At 36.8% G+C, this 26853-nt stretch overlaps 1 protein-coding gene across 1 annotated transcript in view; it reads left to right on the forward strand.

Moving 5' to 3' along the window:
* LOC117416002 (protein O-mannosyl-transferase TMTC1-like) overlaps positions 1-26853 on the forward strand; it is a 102526-nt gene that overhangs the window by 14601 nt on the left and 61072 nt on the right. Inside the window, exons 5-6 of the mRNA XM_034027001.3 lie at positions 22301-22382; positions 25361-25464. Of these exons, the coding sequence (XP_033882892.1) occupies positions 22301-22382; positions 25361-25464 (186 nt within the window). The remainder of the gene's footprint in view (positions 1-22300; positions 22383-25360; positions 25465-26853) is intronic.

Consider the following 26853-nt stretch of genomic DNA (forward strand, 5'->3'; position numbering starts at 1 on the left):
TTTTTTTTGTTTTACACACACAGTTTTATCGGTGAGTGGTAATGTGCACAATCTGCTCAACAATAAGGCTCTAGGCCACGCACACCGAGTGGGCATACCGAGGCTGCCTAAGGGCTTCGAGTCGACAGCGGATCACAGTACAGCTGTGCCTCGCTGGAATCACTATCTCCCTTCTAATATTGTTTACACAGCTGCAAAGCAGAGGCTGTTGAATATATATATATATATATATATATATATATATATAAATATATATATATATATATATATATATATATATACATTTATTTATTTAGTTTTATTTAACAAAACACAGTTGCGTAGCTTTTGCTCAGCCTTCAGTTGCTGAGTTACCAATTCCGACTTCCAGCAATTAATTTCAAGGGAACTCCAGAAAAACTCATAGAAGGAGCTCTGAAAGAGTCCATCACAACTGGAAAAAGGTTAGAGTTATACTCCCCTTACCTACCTGTCTGTGAAAGGCAAAAGAGATTGACGTCTCCGCGCAGTGACTATTTATTACCTCAGTGAGGCGGGACCGAGGACGTCACTCCACAGAGGGGCCTATCGGCAGCTTTGATATAAAATGCTCAGCGAATACCTGACAAGCAGGCATGTCCCAAAAGTATCATTGGCGGTCATCTTCGAATTGAAAAGGAACTAAAAGATTACCTCAGTAATAAGGTTTCATTTTGTTCCCACAAAATGGAATACAGAAAGACAGGAATTAAGGATGCCAAAGTCCCAAAAATCCATAGCCTCAAATAAGCTTGAATGTTATAAACAGTGGCCAGAATACTGATGCACAGTGGATAGGTCAGTGTCACTTTGAATATCAGAAAAGCCTTAACATTTACAAGGTAATCCACCACCGCTTAACTGCATTGGTAAAGAAATATGACTCAAATAACTACCCAAAGAACAGCAATTTTAAATTAAAATTATACAGTAACTTAAAACCCTGGAGAACGACACTCCCAATTCTCTTTAATGTGTGAAACCGATACCAGTGTTTGAAGTCTATGCCATGTGTCACTGGTACACCAGATAGGTATTTTTCTAATTTATTTACCCTGGGTAATGAAATCAGAATGTTCTTTTATCGTTTAAATAAACAATCTCGGAAGTAAGAAATATTGCCATCCCACCGTGTTAAGGGAGTTTACTGCATTTTTTTAATGTACCATTTGCTAAAGCAGCTTTGCAGAATTGCTTTCCTTCACAACATTTCTGCACAAGCTTATTGAGTATTTCTGCCTTTTTTATTTTTATTTTTTATATTTTGTCAGTGTGTCGGCAGCTAGCTCAAGGAATCCCATGATCATTGCACTTTGCACTGCAGATACAGCTGAATTATATATATATATATATATATATATATATATATATATATATATATATATATATATATTGTAACACATCAGGGAGGGGGTTAGTATCCTCCCTGAAGAAAACATGTGCGAATGCACATTTTGTTTAATTGTTTTATTATTTTGCTAATTGTTTATTGTTTAATTATCACCCGCACCTGATAGATATTGTAAATTAATGTCAGGTGCAAGGTATTTAAGACGTGCAGCTTGGCTTTACGTGGCTGCTGAGTAGAAGGAAGCAGAAGGAAGGTGCTCTGCTTTCGAGCAGTCGTAATAGTAAGTGCTGTAGTAAACCAGTTTGTGTTTGTGTTAGCAGGTAAACGGCTTAGCCGTCCTGCAAGTTAGTGAGGGCAAAACTTGTGTAGTAAGCGCTCCAAGAGGAGCTAGGTGTTTATTTTGTATTTGTTTTATTTTGTGTTAAAAACTCCATTTCCTGTGTCCTGGGTCTGCTTTTAAAGGGGCAACGAATGACCGTGAGTGCCGGCCGGTTACAATATATATATATATATATATATATATATATATGTGTATATATATATATGTGTAAGTTTGAGAAAGGAAAACTGCTGTGTACCAAAATGATCAATAAGAAAAAAGGAAAAAAAAGAAGTATATTTCAGGTACTTAAAAAGGTAGAGTAATTGATTACAAATTTGTAATCACTTATTCTACCTTTTTAAGTACCTGAAATATACTTTTTCTCTTTTTTCTTTTTTCATATATACAGCTCTGGAAAAAATTAAGAGACCACTGCAAAATTATCAGTTTCTCTGGTTTTACTATTTATAGGTATGTGTTTGGGTAAAATGAACATTTTTGTTTTATTCTATAAACTACTGACAACATTTCTCCCAAATTCCAAATAAAAATATTGTCATTTAGAGCATTTATTTGCAGAAAATGACAACTGGTCAAAATAACAAAAAAGATGCAGTGTTGTCAGACCTCGAATAATGCAAAGAAAATAAGTTCATATTCATTTTTAAACAACACAATACTAATGTTTTTTACTAATGGAAGAGTTCAGAAATCAATATTTGGTGGAATAACCCTGATTTTCAAGCACAGCTTTCATGCGTCTTGGCATGCTCTCCAACTCTGCCATCCTTTTTTCCAGAGCTGTGTGTATATATATATATATATATATATATATATATATATATATATATATATATATATATATATTAAAAAAATAAAAGCTTTTCATGGATTTCACATTCACCAGGTACTGTATATCCACCTCAAAATAAATGTATTATTTTACACACTATTTAAGCTTTACGTTGGTACGAGTCGTTGACTTGAGGTCAACAATGATGAGCTTTATTGTAGTTCACCAACAAACCAGGTGAAAAAAATCCTTTTGTGTGGCTCCATTTTATAAAGATTACTGTACTACTGTGTATGAATTTTACAAGCGTTACCAGTGATACAGATGTAGTACTACACAATGTAAACACAAGCGCTAGCATAGCGCTGCCAGTGTTGTCCAAAGCTCACAAACACAAAGCCTTTATTTTTAGCGATCGTACTTCTATATTGTTGTCCTCTTGTATGCAACAAGGTATACTGGTCTGAAGGTTCAAACGGGTTCCCTTTTTAAGGATTAATTTCCTTAACTGAAAACAGTTTGTTGTTAAAGTGTAACAACACCCTGAAAAGTTTACAAGAAAAGCATTAGATTACCTTTGCTGTGTCCCAGGTTGTCCGTATAGCAACATTATATTTTTAAACATAATCCCAGCTCTTTTTCATTCAGGGAGCATGAACTGAAAGACAAGGGCTAGATGCGAATCACACACCATACGGTTCAAAGATGAATCTCTGTCCATTCAACTAAAGAGCAAGCTCTGTAGTCAAGAGGCAAGTGTGTGTCTTATTTTGAGGTGTGTATTAATAATTGATCAGCCTCACGGAGAAGATGTACCAACTTTTTACATTATGTACCAACTTTTATTAATCTAGGATTTTTTATGCAGACACAACAATAAAATATGGCATAAAACAAGCCTTTGGTTGAACAAATAACATTTGTCACTGTATTTGTATTGGCTTGTGATCCAAAAGGCTGTATCTTCAAAACTGAACACTAGAACTAGAACTAGAACACTTGAAATATGTTCTGATATATTAAAAAAAGAATACAAGGATAAACACAATTTTAGTGTGATTTTCCTTGTAACAGGGTGAAAGGTGCGAGTTTACCCCACCCTCAATCACATCACCTTCACAGGAACCCGGAGATATTTACAATGCAGGAAACAGTCCCTGGTAGCGTTCACAGGTATAAATGTTTTATTTTGCACTGGATATTCCACACAAATTTACAACGACAACTGATGAACACCGACTAGCAGGTTATAAATACACTGACTGACATATAATCCCTCCTAAACAAAGCCATGACATTAAATAATCTCCCGCCACGCCTACTCCTAACTGGATTAATTATTCAACAAACAATCATTTAATACAAAAATAAACTTTTATTTAACATTTACAATTTTACAATAAAACCCTCATATATTTTACGTTAAACATGTTTCTTCTCATTAATACGTATTTATTTAACCTGAATGATAGAATTTTTTTTTTTTAATTTTTTTTTTTTTTACAAACAATCCTTAAACTATTATATTGCTTAGTTATTGTTATCATTGTCATTATTATTCTTTAGTTCTTAACTATTACCAGTAAAGACATTACATTACCCCTTCTCTTGGAAGATTACCAAACATATAGCTGTAACATAACCCTAGTCCCACATGTATAGCTATGGCAATTTCATTAAGGGAAGCGCCCCAATCTAAACACAGCAATACACTCACTGTCATGTATCAAACTCACTTAATCAACAGCACGCACAATACATAATAAACCCATGGCTCTATCACCAGTAGAATAACAATCACAGTAACAGGCAATTCAATATTACAGCGAGGGTCTGACCCTCACATTGCTATTACAGGCCAGATTTAGTAAGGTTTTTACATTTTTTTGCGAAAGAAAAGTAACTGTAATTGTTATATGACAACAGTAATCACAACCAATGTGGAATCTTGAGTCCCTAAATGAATCTTGCAGGTCTTTTGTATAATAGATTTATGTTCCTGAAACAATCAGGTTATCAGACCGTGATCCAATGCATTTTTCTCACAGTATATACTGGATAAAGTTTATAGTTGGAATATACACCTACTGATTTAAAATAAAAATAAAATGTATCCATTTTGTGTGTGCACTCTTTGCAAAAGCTTTATTTAAAGCCTATTTTGATTAATTAGGTTTGGACTATTTTGATTAATTAGGTTGAAACAAACAAAAAAACATGGTATTTACTGTAACGTCTAATTATACTGTAACAATTGCTGCAGTTTTGCTCTAAGCTTTTGTAATAACACAGTATGCGACTGTACAGTCCAGATTGCGCTATGCTTTGATTGTTCAAACAATGTACCAAATTAGAAAAGCATCTAAAGAATTTCAAGCACAGCATCCAGCAATGTCAGCATTTTAATCCGCATATTTTGAAGCTGATGATCCGCAATAACATCATTATATTTTCAGGCCTTTCCGGGGCTTGACATACTTAGTGTTTGATATTTTTGAATGATTTACTTGTAGCTGATTCAATTTGGATTGAATTAAAGACTAACATCTGCTGCCTGGGACAAATCTTCCCTGACAAAAGTGTTTGCACGCTAGTTATTTTCCATCACTCTAAGAAGTTAATGTTTGAAATCAACTAGAGATTTTATAATTGGTGGCATGGGTTGTACTGATATACAACACATGTTGCGCATTATCCACACAATTTAGTTAATAACTATATGCAAATGTACTATGATCCATTGGAAATGTGTCATTCATAGATTTAGCATGATAATGTGCAGCAGAGGGCAAATATTCATCCAGTAATTGAAACCAGAGTGTAAATGGAGAAATGGTGTTCTAATTAAAATTGAGGCAGATTCACTAGTTCTGCAGAATCCCCAAAAAACCCTCTGCATGTGTTTTAAAATGATAATGGATGGGTACACTAAAAGTACACCTGTGATTTTGTTTCCTTTTTATATTCCTTTTGTAGTAAGCAGAAGTAGTCATCAGGCACTGGCTGTCTAAAAATAAGTGGGCAATTATTCCGTTAATGCATATCTCTGCCAGGTATATAAATAATACATTACAGATGTTGGTACATTGAAAAAGTAGGTTACCATAACAGCATGCAGAATAACATCTCATAATCAAAGTGGTTACCAAGATTATTTGAACCAAACAGATGTGTGTATTGTGAAAACGTTACCTTCATTGTCTATGCAAAGTTAATACAAAATGCTGTTCAATAATTACCAATAGATTGACTATGGGTATTATGACACCTACATTTTATCCACATCTGCCAGGAACATTAATCAGCACACAGGGGATGATAAAGGGTCTTGGTTTCTTCAGTTAAGTTCGCCAAGGTTGTCCACTTGTTAATACATTACAGGAAATGAGTTGCTCATATACAAATACTATTGAAGGGTGAGACCTTCAGATACTCTTAGGAGCTTTCATCTTCCTTGAACTTTCTAATAGCACTGGTTTCTTAGAAATATATACATACACATGGGAGGATTTCTAGTCCTGTAAAGCCTGTCACCTTGGCAGTATTTCTTTCCCTTACCTCTTACATCTGAGGACATCTCAGTGAAAACAAATCCAGCCCAGACTGTCTTAGGCAAGTGTTTTAGTCATTAGGAACTAATTTCATTAAAACACCAGTTTGGTACTAGTAGATGTTGATTTGGCAGAGCTGTCAAGTGTGGAGAGATGATTCGGGAGCAGGGTAATTTGAAAGTGCGGGTCTAGAATGACTTGTCATGGTTGTATTCTGCTGCTTTACACAGATTAGCTCCAGTATTTCTTTAGCCTTGTCATCACCATGCATCTTAAAGCACTTCTGAGCACCCTCAGAATACTTCCTACTCTTGATTCCTTCTGTGCTCTACAGTATGTGTATATATATATATATATATATATATATATATATATATATAAAGCTATCCTGATTGTTTTGATGTTTATCAATGGAAAGACAGTGACAAAGACTTCACATAACTTTATTTGAAAGTTTCTTTTTAGTACTAATGTATGTCTTATGGTAGTCTTAATACTGAGAAATTGATGTTTAATGTTTGTGTTGAATGTTAATCAACTAGGAAATGCTGAAGTAGTGTCACTACCCCAACACTGAACTGGATGAAATGTTATTTTCTGCATGCTTCTCTCTAAATAAAAGTTCCTGTGACCCACATTGCCATTTACTCTGTTACAATACTAGTGGTGATTGAATATCATTATGGCAGTCAGATAGGAAAATGGGGAGACAGTTCGGTGTTGAGCAGAGAAATTACTTTTCAATTCTGGGGTTGATTTAATGGCCCAGGACATGTGGACACAAATATTAGAACGATACATGGTACACCTGTAATACACAGGGCTGGTTTCACAGTCCCTGATCAGCATTAATTGTGACTACCTTACCTAAAACAGCATGAGTTGGTCCAAGATTAGTGCTAATCAGGGTCTATATATTGTAAACTTATCCCTGAGGGACCAGTTGGGGAAAACAAAGCACAAGGTAAGAAATGATTACACAAACCATTCTTTTTGTTTTTTGACATGGACGTTCGATGGAGATATTGTAAACTGGAGAATTCAACAGATGATTGTGTAAACTGAAACTTTATTGCATGAGGTGTTCCTTTTCTCTCAGCATTCATTGACCTTGTGATATCTCATATTCTGTACTGACGGGTATATTACATACTGCTGTAAAGCTTCATCCATCCAGTCCTTGTTATTTGAACTAGTGTATGAGGAAGCTACTGCAAAACTAGGCTTTCCTGGTATTGAGATCATAATCCTGTGAATGGAAGCTTTAGCAGCAGTAAGTATAAGCTTACTGCAAACTGACAGAAATATTTAGTTTTAGTTTTCTTAACTTTGCTAAGTAATGTTTTTAGTAATATATAGATGATTACCATGATTGGCAAATTAAGTCTGCTTTGTGCATGCAGCTTAGCAGACGTTAGGTGGGCAATATGCCAGTTTTCCCTTGCAGTGCTCTACGGATTCACCTCAACCCTGACCTGGAGGGATAATGTATTTTCCATTCTTTCCTCCATCTGGGGCCTCTCCTGCGAAAAACAAACTGTGCTGCATTTCATGATTGATTTGAATTAAAGCTTTGGCTCAGACAGTCCATCTGAAGCCATTCAAGGTAATGGATGGTCACAACTTATGTTTGTGGCCTGGCTTTAGGTTTTAGAAACCGCGATTAATAGACAACAGAAATAAGCTTTGTTGCTGTTTTATTTGTTTATTTTTTAAACATAAAATATTACTGTTATAGTAAAGTGCAACTAAAACTACTGTATCGTATTTACTTTCCATGTTTGCTTGTTTTGTTTATTTTTATGTATTTATTTATTTAAACAAGTGTACCTACAGCTGTGGCCAGAAGTTTTGCATTACCATGGATTTTAGGATTGAGACAATTACAAAAAAAAACAAAAGCGGCTATATGACATCATTTTGATCTTTTACTTTAACATCATGTATGTAAAGAAACTACAAAATGATATCGCAAAATTCTACTGGAAGCCGGTGTTAGAAATGTCTGAAATGTCACTTTTGTTAAGTATATGGGAAAACTACAAAACGGTATGTAGTTCAATATGTTAATTTAACATTATTCAGCAGGTTTGATTCCAATTTATGAAGCAAAATGAGTTAATGCTACTTTTGGCCGTACAGCTGTCAAAATATAAGGGTAACCCAAATATAACTACTGCAGTAGTTTTCTGTAGTATTGACATTCACATCCATGCTTTGTGATAGTGATAATGTGAATATTGTTCTGAAAATGGATGCAGCAGTTGATTTAATCCCAGGGGTAAAGAGGAATACTGTTAAGAGTATTATCTTGAGGGATTTTTGCCAGAAACATTTAGTTAACAAGCACTTTTTGACTCTTATCCCAGAGACCACTGGAATTTCTTTGTGCCTGCTTAGTGGGAGGTTCACTTCTTAAAATGCCAGCTGAACACTGATGTGATAAGAAGCGAGGTGCAGCGCAGACAGTTCACTTCATCTTTCAATATTGTACCTGTAGTTGCTTCACTAGTAGAAACATAATGACGCAGAGCAGGGCAAGCCCATGGTTGGAAGCAGGTTTGCTGCGATTATTTTTCTAAGAGACATTCTGCAACAGCATTGTATTGCACATATTTGGGCCCTGCAGCTCATTTCAAGGAAGTTATTTAGACAAGTGATTTTGTTTTTCCCCTGGCCTCTCCCTGTTTACGAGATTGAGTTGGTACACCCATGTTACCACTATGGGAGTAGTAGACATGAACCAGTGGCAGGTCATCAAGGAATTGCAGGAGATAACAAAGAGACATTGGATCTGCTTGAAGAGGAATGAGAAGGGGTTGAGTGTAAAGGATAGTTTAGATGCAGGCAGAGGCAGATTGCAACCATTCATTGTGCTCAACATAAGAAAAAACAGAAATACATTCAATGAGTGACAGGTTTCTTCAAGCAAAATCATGTGTATTGTCGTGGTCTGACCTTTAACACAAAATGAGTGTGGATGCAAGTAATCTATAGCAAGTAATGTAGGATTCATTTTATAGGTTAACATTTTTTGTATTTCGCTTGGAATGCACGAGGCCTTGCTGTGCATTTTGTTTGTGTCAGCAAAGAAATAATGTCAAAAATAACAGTATTTTAAGTCCTGCGCATGTCTACAGTATGTTATACCTTGTTTTGGAAATACCGTTAAATCTGTTTTCAAACCATAGGAGACCTCGCAAAACCCTACAGTAGAGCCAACCCTGGTCCTAGGCACCCCATGTGTTTTCTGGTTTTCATTCCAACTTAGCTCTCAGTTACTTAACTAGACCCTTAATTGAACTAATCATTTTCCTAATTAAACTCCACTCCTTTAATTGTTCCTAAAAAGTTGCAGATTTCAGGTTTACTTATAAAATGTTATAGCTAGCTAGAAAGCTGCGACTGTTCAAGAGCTGAAAACAAGTAAAAAGCATAACCAAATTATTTGTTCAATTGAGGGTCTAGTTAAGTAATTGAGAGCTCAGTTGGAATGAAAACCAGAAGACACATGGGGTCCCCCGGACCAGGGTTGGGAAGCCCTGCTGTAGACCACATTGAGACTTCTTTTATCTTGTTTGGAAAAAGTTTCTGACAAATTGTGTACGGTATATAATTTCAAGAACTAGCTTTGGAATAAAAGTATAAGCATGAGAAATTATTGCAATAAAGCAAATTTACTACCAGACTACTATAAATATGTTACACTACCTCTCCTTTATTTTACTCACTATTGATGCAGATCCCAAATATGAATTCTTATCCTATATAATAAAACACATCACCTTATGAAAGTACCTCTTATGTTACTTTATAGTACCTTTGTCAAACACCGCTAAATCAACTTGCTGAAACTGTATGATTATAAATGACAGAGAATGCTTTGAATATAGTAAACCCCTATTAGTAAAATGATGAAAGACAATGCAATTACAATGCAAGTAATCACCTACAATATTTCCTATTTTATAATTCAAGTTATTGCCTGTGGTTGGTTAATCTTGGTATAAACAACATAGCCGAAGAACACTTACGGTATTGGGTTAGGATAATATACCATTTTTTTCTTGACAGGTTTGTTCAGAATATGACTTGTTTTGAATTCCCTTCCTTGTACATGCCCATTTGTACACTTCCATTACAAACATGAAGGCAGTCATTATAAATAATAGGTAGACAGCATCCAATTGTCTGGTGTAAAATAATAATAACAATAATAATACTACACGTCATTGTAGAACAAAAGTTTATTCTAGCACTTGTTTTTGAGAGTATTAAAATCCAGGTACTGGTGACCAACTCCAGCAGAAGTTGTGGCATCTGATTGGTTGCACTAATAAAGGTTGAATCTCCAGGACCACTTGCCTGAGGATGGGCTCAATGTCATTTATTCAGTTACTAACATGGGGCCATACCATGGCAAGTTATTAATATTAGAATGGCAAGATTTTTTAGGGTAGAGTCATGAACACAACATCTTGGGTTTGCCACTATTCAAATATCATGGAAAGGCCTGAAGACCATTGAAATTAAGAACATAAGAACATAAGAAAGTTTACAAACGAGAGGAGGCCATTCAGCCCATCTTGCTCGTTTGGTTGTTAGTAGCTTATTGATCCCAGAATCTCATCAAGCAGCTTCTTGAAGGATCCCAGGGTGTCAGCTTCAACAACATTACTGGGGAGTTGGTTCCAGACCCTCACAATTCTCTGTGTAAAAAAGTGCCTCCTATTTTCTATTCTGAATGCCCCTTTATCTAATCTCCATTTGTGACCCCTGGTCCTTGTTTCTTTTTTCAGGTCGAAAAAGTCCCCTGGGTCGACATTGTCTATACATTTTAGGATTTTGAATGTTTGAATCAGATTGGCACGTAGTCTTCTTTGTTCAAGACTGAATAGATTCAGTTATTTTAGCCTGTCTGCATACGACATGCCTTTTAAACTCAGGATAATTCTGGTTGCTCTTCTTTGCTATACTGTACAGCTATACTGTAACATGGAAAAGGTTTCACTCTCAAACTCTAACAATAGTATATACACCTGTATATAAACATCCACTGTACCTATACTTTAGTGCCTACTACTGATCATAATATATAAAACAGAGCGAGGGAGCTGCAGGTACAATTGGCTCTTAGAGGGCTGTACATTAGTGAAACTATATGGAATGTAAACAGTATTATAATATTCTTCAAAATGTAAATACACACATTTTGACTCTATCCCCTCACAAGCAAATCTGTTGCAAATCTGAGGTTTTTTTTAGTCATATATATTAATTGCAGATAGTAAAAACGTGATAATAAAATGCAACAATAACATTTGATAACTGTGCAATACCAAATTGCAATAACAGATTGTAATACCATATGTCAGTAGCATATGGTAACAACAGCTGGTAACAACAGTTTGTGTGGGCTCATGGGCCAGGTTGTGTGTTGCGATGAAGCTTGTAGATAATGTTGACCTTTGTTACAGCAGCACTGGGTAGGAGATAATGTGTTTATATTTTCAAGCATAAGATAGTTGCAGTACAGACAGGACAGGGATCCATTAAGGGGAGAAATTCTGTTCAAGTTAGAACCTGGAAAAAGGATGGTTAGCTCCCAAAACTTACTGCAATTTGCTTTTAAGTCAGTTTTAATTAGTGGTCTCAATCAGGATTATTTTTTAGTGAATGGTGTTATCATTTTATTTCCTTCACTTTTCGACTGTTAATAAAACAAAGCCATAAAGTTAATAGAATTGGGTACAAATGACAACTGTTTTCGTCACCCAGACTCTAATTTAAGTAACCTGTGAAACCAGTAATATTTAGTCTCAATTCACACAGAACCAAGATTAATCTTTTTACCAAAAAAAAATAATAATAATTACATTGTATGAGCTTACAATCCTGACGATTTAATAGACACGACCTTAACAGAGTCCAGGTGCACAGCCTAAAGGCAAATATGTTGGAGTATTAGCATCGGGAAGGGGTCATACTTATGGCCTGGAACTTTCTTTTACTTTTTTTCCTCTTGTTTCCTTCCTTTCTTGCTTGAACAATTGCCTGTTATAAGAGTGTTAACCGTTACAGTTAATAAAACATGTTGATGTAAAATGAATGGCGACAGATCACGGATTCCAAGTAATGGGCCAGCAGAAACCCTACAAATTCATCAATATTAGATGGCTTTCTTATCTACTCTGTAATCAAATTCCACTTACCAACAGCAGGAAAATCTAGGACTATTTTTCTGAAATTCAGTTTAATTAAAGTTTAACAAACTGGAGTTGCACATAGATTATAAAGCGATTTGAGTACAGAGTAGATTTTTTTTTTTTTTTTTTTTTACTGGTCATGTTGGATAAGAAAAAATGAAATCCTTTGTCGTAACTGGCCTTCTAGCATTTTATGGATTGGTGTTAGATTGACTACACTTATTGATGTACATTTCCTATCAAGCTGTTGTGGTGATGATGTACAGTTGTAATGTGCTACATTGTATTATACTATACGATACACCAAAATAGTATACTGTGCACCATAAGGTATACTGGTTTATTGGAAAGAATTGGATCTCCATATCGCAGCAAAAGCATTTAGGAAACTAGATTTGGGGTTTAAGACTGAAATCCAGGACTGGCGGAACATCTTGGTGTGAATTTGAGTACAGCAACAGTATGTTCTAATGTGGTCTCTGCAACCTCCTATTTGGCAGGGCTATTGTTTATGTGCTGTCTATGTGTGTTGCTATTATGCTAATAAAGACGGCCACTGGGCAGTGAACATGACCACACTGTTTTGAGTCACCCCCTCAGCATGCTTCATTATCTTGAGCTAATATACACACAAACACAATTCTTAATTTCTACAATAATACCTATTGCGATACAATTAAATGAATGAACTTAACACGCCCATTCATTTGTTGCTTTCTAATCTGCCTTACTTATTTTCTTTACCCCACAATGGATGTTAAACTGTGAAATGGTACTATTGTGTATGCTGTATTGCAGCTGCAGTTTAACTCATTTGACATTGCAAAACAGTATACAGGTCCAGGATAGATAACTCCACTCAAAACTGTAGACTGCTCTAGTGCTACGTGATAGATTACTGTAATAATTTAACTGTAGTTGAAACACTGCATTAAAACCACATTCTTCCTATACTCTGCTGTATTTGTCAGATAGCAGACACAGCTCCACTGACAAATTGCATTGCTTTTTCATTTACATTCATTGAGAGGTGTGAGAAAATTGCATCATGCATCTTGTAACCATATATTAGTCGTTCTGTCATGGCTGGTATTGCTGTGAAGGGATTACACCTGTTTTGTCCCAATGTCTGGGTGTTCTTGGAGATACAGATGTACCGAATATTTAATTGTTTTCTGTATAAATACAATCCTCTGCCGACAGAGAATCCATTTTTCTTAACCCCTTTATCCCAACGAACTCCCAATGGTTGTAAGTTTGTGTCCAGCGTTTTCAAGATTTTATTGTTATAAATATATATATTTTTAATGTTATCATTTTATTTATTACAGTTTGAATGCAATTTACTTTCAGTGACTGCTCGTATGTGGAGTTGAGTGGTAAATCTTAATATTGTTTGTATTGCACAGTTGGGGAGTTACATACAAACAGCGAGAGGCAAGGTTGAGTGCTGTAACTATCGTGGATATTTGACAAAGTTGGCTGTTTACCTTCAAGCTATGTCAGGTTTTTATTGTGAAAATTATGTGGTCGATTTTTTGACGTTGATTTACTAGCAACCAATAACAATACTTTTTTTCCATGATCCGAGCTGGTCAAGCCTCTCCAATACTCGTTCTAAACGTTATCCAACCTTTTTAGTGATTCTCTGCATCAAACAATGCTTCATTATCCCAATTACAGCAATCTGATCGCATCAAGGTTGTGTTGGGAAGGAACTTGTGAGTTACAGAATACTGTGTTTCCTCAGATTCATAAATAATATACTTGTGCCGCTGCTTCTTTTTAAAATACGTTTGGCCGTGTCATGGTTAAGTGAGACAGTCTGCTTTTCACTGGGCTATTGTACTCCAGACTGGAAATGATAATTCCTTCTGCTTCAGCCATGACCTTCCTTCTCTAGGTGATAGTGTAATCCCCAGAAGAAACCTAATTCACTGGAAAATTATTTACCAACCCCTGCGTGTCACTCAGACTGATCTTCACAGGGACCACACGTCACACGCCGGATCCTGTTAACTGCATTGTATAGCCCTTATTGAAATGCTGAGAGGAATTTTGAATCTAGTAACTGGAGGGAAATGATTTGGAGTAAAACCACAAGGATATAAAAAATTTAATAAATTATCTCAATACAAGACATTCTTTCTATCTTATTTGTTTCCAAAACAAATGTCTGAAAGAGGCTTTGCTGGAAAATGGCAGGTGCAGCTCAGTTGTCCTTGGCAACTGTGTACTTTTCAGTTAATTTAGCTAATCCAACAGTAAATGACCGCTGTTAAGATATTCAAATTTCATTAAGTCCTTGTGAAAAATATCAATAAGCGTTAAGGAAATGGTCAAATAAATGATTCATTTTAAGGCTTTCACTACAGAATTCTATTCTTCTGTTATGGTAATGTAAATGGAGATTGATTTTAACATTGCGCTAACAGCCTTCAGTACAATTTTCTTGTCCACCAAAAAAAAAAGATTCCTGTTCTACTTTATGCAGACTCTGACTTGACTGGGTAAGGTGAGTTAAAATATGCAAAAAAAAAAGATTTCAAAATGAATTTAACTGTAGAACAGTCCCAGTAATGATGCAGCAGAACCACAAAAGAAAGAATACAAAATAAAAAACCTGGCGGTTTTCATAGTGTATAAACCAACTAAAATCTGAGCCTTTCTTTCAATTATAGAGTAACCGTAATACTGACAGGAATGCAAATATGCCATCTATATTTGCTGCAGTTATTCTATTTGAAAATTAAAGTTTACTTTTGATTAAAATCATCTTTCAGTGTTAGTTTGGTAGACAATTAGTATAAAAAAAGGCAATTGAATTTAAAAAGGTATGTGCCAACTTAAGGCATTCTATTTAGTAGAAGATATTAGATGTATATCTTCATAATTAAATGTGTTGGACAGATGGAGATATCGGTAAATTAAGTACCAGTAGGGGATAGCACAGCATAGCAGTGCAGCTAGCATGGCTACAGAGAGAATATAAGCAGCACTGGCGTTTCTAAACTCTCAAATGTGTACTTGTCTCCTAAGTTTCTACAGAAGCACCTTGATTCATTAACACCAGTAGTGAGGATTTCTCATTCCTTCTACATGGAAACGTGGTCACAGTTGTCAGAGTAGATTGACATTTCTTTAGCATAATTTTGCGCTGTGCAACCAGATTCTAACAAATACAGAGGGAAGCAACAATAGCAGTGACATGGGTCGCATTAAAAAAATGTAATCATTATAATAATACAGTACCAGCTATCTTTTAAATGTAGTTTGTCTTTTCAGGTGTTTTTTTTTCATAGGTTTGTTGAATAAAGCAGTCATTAGTGTGGTTCAGCGTGCTAATAAAGAAAAATACTGTGCATAATTTAAAAATATATACACTACTATTTGCTACTTTTAAGTATATTATAGGAAATTGTAAGGCGAAGTACAAAGGCCATTGATCTTGAGCTAACTGGTGGATTCTAAACCTCCTGACGTAGAAAAAGAATCTGTCCATATTGCTACAGAAGACTGTCAAACAGTATCATCGGTCAAAACATTGAAGCAAGGTAATGCAGAAGTGAGGGAAAGGCAAGGCATCAATGTGGCAATGTACAGCAACTGACTGCAGTTTGATCTAAAGATAAACAACTTACTGGGGCTGGGGCTGCTTTTTCAAACAACTTGAGTTGGAGGTCTGGTCATGGTTTAACAGAGTAAGACAGACAAAGCAGCAGAACCGACATGCCAGAGCCAGTGGAAGATTTGGAAGATTTGGTCCAGGATAATGATCCGAAACAGACTGCAAGACACCATCCACATCACTGTGTTTAGAAAGACAGATACAGATGGAGAAGTGATGACCTGCTCGAGTCCAGACCCTTATCTGACAGAATACCAAAGAAGCATCTGGCTTGAGTAGTGACATCAATGCTGTCCAGATGTGAAACATCACAATCACCACCACCAAAGGCTAGGGTTGTGCATTATGATGTTTGTTTACCGCAAGATGTCATGGTTATTTCTGATTCTGCTTGCATTGCTGCACTCAGACCTTTGAACAGTGCTTTTGAAAGATTTAATTAGCATCAATACCAAGGAATCAATAGGGTCAAGCAGAAAGAAAAGTCAAACTCCAATCTTGTGCTAATAGGCTGTCTTGAAGCGATTCTCCCTTGGCAATTAGGTTTTTCAATAGAAATCTACAAACCAACATTGATGACTTAATCTGCTTTCTTTCCATTTGAGGGCATAATAATGTGTAGACAAAGTATTCTATTATAAATACATATACAGTATCAGCTTCTTTTTAGATACCAATGATACAAACTATTCTTGCCCTTAGGATCGCTGGACTAAACTGACATTTATTGAAAGTGCCCACCTCTTTCAAGATTCTCATGACCAGATGAAGATATAATCAAATATGAAAGCTGTGACAGAAGTTCTTTTCTACTTTCCAAATGTACTGACATATTGATAGAGATACAGTATGGATATTTTCCACAGTTTTTGAGACTTTCTTTCATATTACAAAGAGGTCCAGGTTTGGTACAATATATAGCACTAGACGCTTTGTTCTTTTGTAAAAAAAATAAATAAAAAATAAGCCAGCCTTCATTGTTGATGTAATGCAGTTCTGCTAGAGTTATGGTTCTCATTAGACACAACAAAAGGGTTGCCAAAAGCCCCCACTTGACCTTCCTTTGAACTGTTAAAAAAGAGTCCAGGTTTTCATGATTTAAATTGTGGTGTTTGGAAATCTTGACATTTTGCCTTGCCAAAGTAAAATCCCAGATACAAAAGGGATTGCAGTGTTGCCTCAAACAGCGGCGAGCAATTTAATTTAGTAACATAATTATTATCATTATTATTTAGCAGACGCCTTTATCAAAGGCGACTTACAGAGACTAGGGTGTGTGAACTATGCATCTGCTGCAGAGTCACTTACAATTACGTCTCGCCCAAAAGACGGAGCACAAGGAGGTCAAGTGACTTGCTGAGAGTCAGTGGCTGAGGTGGGATTTGAACCAGGGACCTTCTGGTTACAAGCCCTTTTCTTTAACCACTGGACCACACAGCCTCCTATAATTTAGGATTAAGCAGTGAATTAACAGACTTCTCAATACATTTTAATTTGTGTGTGATGCTGCACAAGTCCTAAAACATCCTAAATTTGTGTTAACCACGTTTTTGTTGATTTCCAAAGAGCCAACTTAAATAAAATGCAAGATACCCGCTATATGTATCAGAATCTGGGGATAACAATTTACTTATAGAGTCAGCACTCAGATATCCATTACCCAGATACACGTCAGTGGCGTTTTACCACCCTTGTATTAAGAATAAAATCAATCCCCATATATATATATATATATATATGTAACAAATTAATGCACTTACCCGTCACATGCGATTTCCGACTCTGTCAACAGTTTTCTGACACAAAGCCCATCTCTTCAATGTTACAATTTATCTGAATATCCGTCACAGCCTGCATTTTTTTGTTTTAATCTCCTTATATTGTGTGTTTACACAGCACTTCCTCCAGTTTCACCTGACGAAAATGCAGCCAAAACAAAGCAAACGAGACAAGCTAGGGTAATGTACAGTTAATCATTAAACAGTTTTAGGTAGTGTGATGTATTTTATTTACCTTTAGTTGTTGAAAAAACTTCTGTTGAAAATATAGTACTGTACCAACAAAACCAATATAGTACATCTAAATGGAAGCCTATGTATTTTAAAACAAACTCCTTTCAGATATGCATTTTTGATATTGTATCTTTTTTGAGTTCCCTGAAAAACGGACAAGGGTTGGAACAGGCCAAAATGAAATAATCAGATATGCGTCACATGCGTTTAACCGTCTCTGAAGTCAATTTTATAGGGTCGGCTATGTGAGTGCTGACTGTACCATGCTTAAGAGTTTTTCCATCGATCTAAAGAATCACTTACACAATTCACATCACTGTTGGCCATGTTTTTAATAACACTCTTCCAGGATAATTGTGAGGAAGTGAGGAGGGGGAGGCATACTAGCACCAGAGCCTGTGCAACACTAATATGTTTCCTGCCCTCAGTTCTTCAAAATCAGCCTTGAAGCTTTTTAAAAGAATTTACTGCAATCCTTTGTAATCATTGCAAATAATGACAAAAGCAGAAACAATAATAGAGAATGATACACAACAAACACACAGTAACCAGATTTTAAACCAGTAAGAAAAAAAAAGGAAAATGTAGTTCTCTTTCATTTTGAAGATGACCGCCAATGATACCTCAGTGGCATCGGTGCCCCGACACTCCATCACTTCGGTGCCTCTGAGCTTTGGCATCCTCGGTACCTTGAGAGCTACGTGCCTCGGCTTTTCGAAGCCTCAAGGTTTTTCGAGCCCTGTGTAGCGCATTCACTGCTGCGCTAGCCCAAGACCTCGGTACCTCGAGGATGATACACCTTGGTGTTTTGGTGCCTCAAGGCTTTTCAAGCCCTGTGCAGCGCACATTCAGTGCTGCACTAGCCCAAGACCTCGGTACCTTGAGGATGATACGCCCTGGCGCTTCGACGCTTCGAGGCTTTCGAACCTGTGCAGCGGGACTTTTGGTGCCATGTTGCCCCAGAGCCTCGGGACCTCGTCGCTTCGACGCCCTCCGTGCCTCGAGGACGCCACCCCTCGGCGCTTCGTCGCCCTCAAGGCTTTTCAGCTCTGTGCATTGCACCCTCGGTGGCCTCAGTGGCCCTGTGCTCCATAGCCTCGGTGCCTTGGTGCTTCGACACCCTCGGAACTTTGAGGACTGTACGCTTCAGTGCTTCAACGCTTCGAGGTCGTTCTAGCCTTGTGCTCCAGTACCCAGAAAAGTGGACCAGGTGAGGGATATTACCGAGCTAAAGGGCCAAATGGCTCAGATACTCGAACACTTAAGCAGGCAGCGGGTACCCCTTCCAGCTCCACCAACGCTTGCCCCAGAGAATACCCCGGCTTTGCCAGTGGTTGCTGCAGAGGTTGATCAGCAGGACATGGTGATGAGTGAGGAGGAACAAGATGCTCTCTCCCTAGCGGCTTCCTGGGATGAGGAGTTCTTCCCGTGGATGGAGACTCAGGCCCGAGACCTTACATAGGTAACGGTCCCCAGCTCCGAGCTTGCCTCGGAGCCTGAGATTCTAGCACCCTTGAACTCGGTTCGGGTACTGATGGAGAGGGCCGCCAACTTCCTTCAGGTACCCTGGAAGGCAAGTTCAGAGCAGTGCAGGTCTGTCTTCAGAGCAGCGCAGACTTCAACCCCCCTGCCTTTTCCGGCGTTCCCAGACTTCCTGGAGCAGGTCAAATCCTCTTGGCAATACTCGGCCTCAATGCCCAGCATGTCCAAGAGCGCAGCCGCACTTGCCTCCATGGAGGGAGCATATATATATATATATATATATATATATCTCTGAGTATGCATGCTACACAATACCATGCCATTTTCTAAGTGGTTTTATATTGTATGCTGCATGACATTACACAAGGAGATGCTCCAGCAACTTTGCGCTTGCTTACTTGTCATGTAAGGTTGACATTTTCTTAGCAACAAACTTGTGTATGATTCACAGGGACACCAACAAGCAATACAATTCCAACTACATATAACATTATCTAACCAATAGACAGGAGAGTAGCCAGTAACACACGTTTTTTTTTTCTGTTGTGGACACAATCATACCTTTGGTCTTGTAAAACAATATAATGTGATGCAGCAATGTATTAAGATACATGTCAGTGATCTGATTGGAAATCGTCCTGTTGAATATACCCAGCTCATGTTTGTCACTAGTATGCTTCAGATTAGTTTTTTGTGCATTTCATCCTTGGTAACATGCAGCTATTTCATCACTTTCAGCCAAAAGAAACAGAAATTGCTTGAATATGTTTACACAGCTCATAACTAAAACTTAAGGAATTCAATTTTAAGTATAATACGGGGAAGGTGTGTGCTGAAAAAGTAACATCAATATTTAGAATATATATATGTATTGCAAAGAACATTTTTGCATTTGCCTGTTGATGATTTTATTGTTATGGCCACCCATACCAATGAGTGTCTGTCCATATAGTCATCACTGTGTCTTATGTGACCCATCCACGACCACAAAGGTATAAAACAACTTGAAACTTTTGTCTAGAACTCCACTATTAAAAATAAGTTTCTGAGTCATAAGTTTCTGAAGTGGCCAATGCCGCATCTACTACTACTACTAGTATCTCATATACCATTTAAGCTGGCAACGTCTTATTTTTAGTGTTATGGAAACTCCTCGGAACAATCTATAACAACACCCTTCACTTTCACCTCTGACCTAATATGGCTGCTATAGTGAGGTCATGTGACTTTTGTCACATGTTACAGTTGCATACACTTTGAGTTCTTGTCTTCGTGTTTGGTATGCAGCTGTATTATTTTATGTTCTTACTTAAGTTCCATTACCAGTGTAAAAATGATCCCTTTCACTGCTGCATTACATTAACCTCTGTCAATATCATTGAAAAAGACCACATGCTTTGACATTGGGTCTTTACAGTTGGTACAGAGATGTGTTCTTTGATTCTCTCAATAAAGTTCCATTGCAGGTGGTGTCCAGTGAACGTTGTTTTAACAGCTGCTGAATAATGTTACTTTAACATATTGAATTACATACCGCTTTATAGTTTTCCATATACTTAACGAAAAACTGACAATTTTAAAAAGTGACATTTCAAAAAAAAAAAAAAAAGTACATGATTTTAAATAAAAGATGAAAAATTATGTTCACATATTTATTTTTTTAAATGATGTCTCAATCCTAAAATTCTAGGTGATGCAAAACTTTTGACCATAGCTGTAGATATGAACCTTTTCACCGCCACATTGTTTTAAATCGCAGGGCAGATATATGATGCAATCATTTTACTGCATGTTTACAAACTATTCAGTATGATAGGGCATATCCCTTAGATTACGCTACCGGAGATGCTTTGTTTTTCTTTACATTGGTTTTTATCTGAAGTATAACGATAAAAAAAAAATACTAGGTTGGTTGGATGCATCTGTTTTAAATACAACTTGGCTGAATAAACACTGTGTTATTGCACCTTTCTCTTAAGGTAAGTCGTTCTATCTATGTTTTCTGTTGTATAACCAAGTAGGGCTGGACTATTGTGTGATCCGGAACCTCCCTAATAACACTTAGGTTTCCCTTTCTATTGTCAGAGGGCAAAGCTTTTCTGTTCCATTTCAAAGCCAAAGGGGATTTTGAGTTTCCTGTTACAAAGCTTCAATTTAGGTATTTTCTTTTTCAGAAAGCCGGCCAGTATGACCTCATTTCTAATACCTCTTTTTATTGTAAATAGTTGGTATTGTGTTGTGTTTGAATGGTTTAATGCCATGTGGTGCTGAGAAATCAAATGTCCATTTATAAACCTCTTTTCTGATCTTTTTTCCAGGAGCTTAATTTCAGTCTTTATTGCTGTTTTGTTATATGTTTTCCATGCCTTAGTAATATTTAAAATTTGCAACAAGCCTCAAAAGGATAACAAAATCAACAAATATTGTTTAAATTTAATGTTTTAACTTTTTTTTTTTTTTTTTGTGAGACAACCTAACCCATAGCTACTTGTGTATAAAAGTACACGCCTTATTCTGATTATCTTTATGGATTCTCTATGTAGCCATAAAGCAGTGATGTTTGTCACAACAAGCCAATGTTTTAACCTGCCGGTTTTGGTGCATTGAGGTAGAAACCAGCAACCTAATTCATTAAATCTCTATAATCTAATCATACGCCTCGCAGAACTCTTGAAAGATTAGTTGCAAGTTAAATTTGCATAAAAACAATAATCCATTTTATTCTGTTGAATCCATATAATTTCTTTGTGTTGTAATTTGGGAATCGGTCTGATCATTATATTGAGGCATGGAATAATTTGTCTGCCAGCAGGAAGATAATTTACATCATTCCACTTGTCATAAGCCAGTCTGGTGTTTTAAAAACACCCAGAAATGATTTTGGATATTTATGCCTTGGTTTCAATTAAAAGTACATATGTTTCTCTCTCTATCCAGGTATATGTCTTCTGCCAAGATCAAAGGTCTCTTGAGAGTGTCTGGACCATTTTTTAAAAGAGCCGCTGTTGTTACTGTCTACGTAAGTATGAGAGGCAACAGATGTACCTTTTTTACACATCACACGCCCACTCCTCATTTTTAATTTGATGCAGCAGCTATTTAGTGTGACTTTTATCTTGCTAAAAATGGCATGTCAGTGTGAAGCATGCTAAAGCTGCTGTGACCCACATTTCAGATGGCGCACCTTGTTGACCAATTTCATTTCACCAGATCAATTTGATTATTTCCACTTCCCAAAACTAGTTTAAGAATGAAAGTCAGACAGTGCTGGTGAATCTCCTTGGTGTATTTCAGTCTATACAAATATTTAAAACACCCCAAAGGGTCCTGTTCGTCTAATGATTTCAATTACTGAAGAATCAGTATTTAGATCTGCCGCCACTGGGATCATTTGAATAGAGCCATCTATTTTGGACATTTCTAAGGGACTGACATTATTGCCCAGACTGTAATATATGCACATACCAATACGGTATATGGACTTATGGCTCTCGAGAGAAGGGAGAGGTTTCCTCATATTATAGATACATATATTGTAATGCAGTCTCTGGGTGTTTGTGTGGACACAGGAAGTGAAGCAGAACCAATAACATTGCTGAGAAGAAAGAGCGGAGGAGAGTGTAGTTTTTCAGAAAAGCAACTGGAGTAACAGGGATATTACAGTGATGGGATTTGCCCTTAGAAGACTAGGAACAAGGTGAATACAATTTGGATCACAAACAACAAAGAAAGCAGTTGCTGAAACACTATGACAGCCACTCTCATCATTCATACAGGTCACATACAGTACTGATTTAATATGGTATTTCAAGGGACTTCAAAGAGATGGATTGTTGAAAAATACACAGAGGATACCCAGTGGAGTTCAAATTCATTTTGTTTGAAAATGCTTTCTTCTTTCCTGTGATCTGACATTGGCTACAGTTGAAAAAGGCTGAAAATAATTGGAGCAGCTACATCAGGCATTCTCTGTTTAGTTTTTTTCCCTGTAGCACCATTGGGACAGTTTGTTCCCTCCACAAAAATAGAATTTCCTATTTGGAAAAATATCAAAAACAAGGTTTCAATCTCCAGTTCCGTAAAAGAGGGACAAGAAATGAGATGCTTGGAAATGAGATGTTGCATCTCTGTAGATCTATACTGCCTTACCCTGAGAGGCTAGTTGTACATATACAGTACTGTATGATTCAGTACTCTGTAGCATATTGCATTTACAATCCAGCCTTAAAAAAACAACAGTGTCATATATAATATATTGCTTGACAAATCTTTAATCTTGTATCTTGTACAAGGAACAGGGTTTGGTAATAGGTATAGTACTGTGTCTTTTCTGCATACAAAAATATCTGGATATTACAGGGTCAAATATCTTATTGTGATAATAACTAATAAAAAAAAATGTAAAATAAAATAAAATTTGTGTACAGCTGTTAGAAAAATCAATTAAACAATTAAGAGCATAAATGATGTTTATCTCGTAGGTGTCTGTCTGATCTGTTCTCCATGAATTTCATTTGTAAAAAGTTTGTGTTTTAAATATAATTAAAATAGTACAGGCCTGAGAACTAAACTTGTTATTTGGAAGCAACATGCCTCCATCCAGAAAGTGCTCTTTAATTCTTTAATCATGAAATAATGTAGTACTGTTGCGACCCATAATGAATGCATTCTATTGTTTTAAATGTCATGCGTTTGAAATCCCAAAGGATTTTCTGCTGGTGCTGAAACAAGACTGTAGCTGCATGTTAAATTCTGTCTCCTCTATACTGCTAGACTTTAAGGCTGCTATTCTGATTACCATCAACCATTGAAATGAGTAATTCAACCAGTATGTCTACAAGTGCACTTTTAAAAGCTGCACAAAGTACAGTTAACGTATTAAATAAATATATAAAAAATGCATACTCTGCATATACTTAATTTATTTTTAAACATATACTTTGTCAAAATATTCAAACCTGCTTTGTCCTTTATTCATTAAAGAAACTGTTTTTATTTATTTGATTGATTCTCCAAAACAAGTCTAGTCATGATTTGAACCCTTTGCTTTCAGAAAATAGTGTATTTGCAAGATTGGTTTAAAATTTGTACATTTCTTAAAATTTGAAGCACACAGTTGAATATGTATTTATAGGTGTAATGTAAAAACCATGTCATTAATTATGTTTGGTGTACAAAACAGTACATAAATATCCACTTACAAACAAAACTATTTGTGAAAGAAATTACACTACAAGCAGTATTCATTCTGACAACAACAACAATGTAAATGTGGCTGTATACCTGATTTCTGTTTTCCTTTCCTCCAGCTTCTATTTGGTTTAGTTACAACATTTCCTTTTTATTATTATTTGTTTTCAATAGTAAAAGGCATCGTATTTCATTATAATGTCAAGCAACGTTGCTTGACATTATAATTTCCATGCAGAATGGGTCCCAGTTAAGGCATATTATTGTTTATTTCTTTGATTAATACAGTTTTGCATGTGCCGAATACAGGTTTCCACCTAGGAGTCTGATGTCATCGTCTCTCAGAGGTTTAGCAAATTGGGACTATTCAGTTCTAGTATGTATATTGTGAGCTATCGTTACTCATTTTTACTTGTAATCACACAAAGAACAGATTCGTTGCCCCTTTAAAAACTGACCTGACACACAACTAACAAATAAACAAAAACCTGGCTCTCCTTGAGCACTAACTACACATTTCAGGAACCTACCTAAATAACCGGACAGGTAAGCTGTTTACCGGTTGACAAAACAGTACACAGTTTCACACAACATGAAACAAAAAGGCTTCACACAGTACCGTTGAATACGCAATCGCAATCTGGCTTCTTCCCACAGCAGAGCCTGGAGTAGACTGCCTGCTGTTCTTAAATACACTGCAGCTGGCTGCAATTTGCAATGTTCTCCAGCTGACAGTAATTAACAAAACAATTAGCAATAATAGAATTAATTAAGAATAATGCACATTTTAATTTTTTTCACATGCAGGTGATTGTTATCATATTCTTTCGCCTGTGGATGATGGGAGGATCGATGCCTTTATTCTCTGAACAAGACAACCCAGCATCGTTCTCTCCACACCTACTCACAAGGTAACATCACTCACTTTAGAACCATACTCTGAAATACAGCTGCAGCGCCTGGCCTGGAGGCAGGCAGCTGTGTGTAGAAAATAACTCTAGGCTGAGTACCAGCTTTGAAATACTCTTCGCTTCCTGGGTGGTCATACTGTAAAGCTTCTATTTTATTATTATTATTATTATTATTATTATTACACCGTATAACAATTTTTTTATTTTATTTTGGTTCCTGGGTAGTAAGTGTTATTTCCTAATTGCTTATGCCTCAAAAGTATAGAAAATGGCTATTATTCCCCACAAACTTTGCTTTTGTGACCAGGACAGTGATATTTTGAAATTTACCTATTTTCCAGAACATTCCAGATAGATTCAGTGCTGAATAAACTTGGAGTAACTTCTAGAACTTTCCAGTAATATAAATAGTAGTATAAATGCAGGGGCCTTAAGCCCACAAGTTCAGTTTAGTTCCAGCTGCCTAAGTGGATACATATCTGCATTTTTCTGAGATGGCATCAAGAGGCTTTAATGGTGGCATTCCTGATGGGTCTCCAAGGCGGTTTTACCAAGTTTCCCTGCTATCTTTGCCTTTGGGACAGCAGGGACACCAAGGCGCACTACCACAGGCGGGACTGGCCACAGCGGACCGAGTTCTCTGTGGGGAGGAACAACGTCAAGTGGGAGCCACTGGTGGACCCCGCAGAAGGTGCTGATGCCACCACTGCACATCAAATTGGGCCTTATGAAACAATTTGTCAGAGCTCTAGATAAGGAGTCGGCAGCCTTCAAGTACCTTCAAGACTTCTTCCCTAAGCTGTCTGAGGCAAAGGTCAAAGCCGGTGTCTTCGTCGGACCACAGATAAAGAAGATCCTGGAGTGCAATGAATTCCCCAAGAAGCTCACTAGTAAGGAGAAAGCGGCTTGGAACAGCTTTGTCGCAGTGGTTCGGGGCTTCCTGGGCAATCACAAGGCCGAAAACTATGTGGAGCTGGTTGAGACTCTGGTGAAGAACTACGGCACAATGGGCTGTAGGATGTCCCTCAAAGTCCATATCCTTGATGCTCATCTTGATAAATTCAAGGAGAACATGGGAGCGTTCTCGGAGGAGCAAGGCGAGCGCTTCCACCAGGATATACTGGACTTTGAACGCCGCTACCAAGGACAGTATAACGAGAACATGATGGGAGACTACATTTGGGGGCTGATTCGTGGAAGTGATTTACAGTATAATCGTAAATGTCGAAAAACTACTCACTTCTAAATCTTTTGTAGTCATTTTTGTATTACTTTAGTATAAATACATGTTAATTTGGATTCATATGTTGTTTTTTTCTGACTTTATGTGAACGAAAAGACACAAATTCACCTGTTTTCTCATTGGAAATAGGTAAATTTCAAAATATC

The sequence above is a fragment of the Acipenser ruthenus genome, chromosome 7 (assembly GCF_902713425.1).
Source record: "Acipenser ruthenus chromosome 7, fAciRut3.2 maternal haplotype, whole genome shotgun sequence".
In the NCBI taxonomy this organism is placed as follows: domain Eukaryota; kingdom Metazoa; phylum Chordata; class Actinopteri; order Acipenseriformes; family Acipenseridae; genus Acipenser; species Acipenser ruthenus.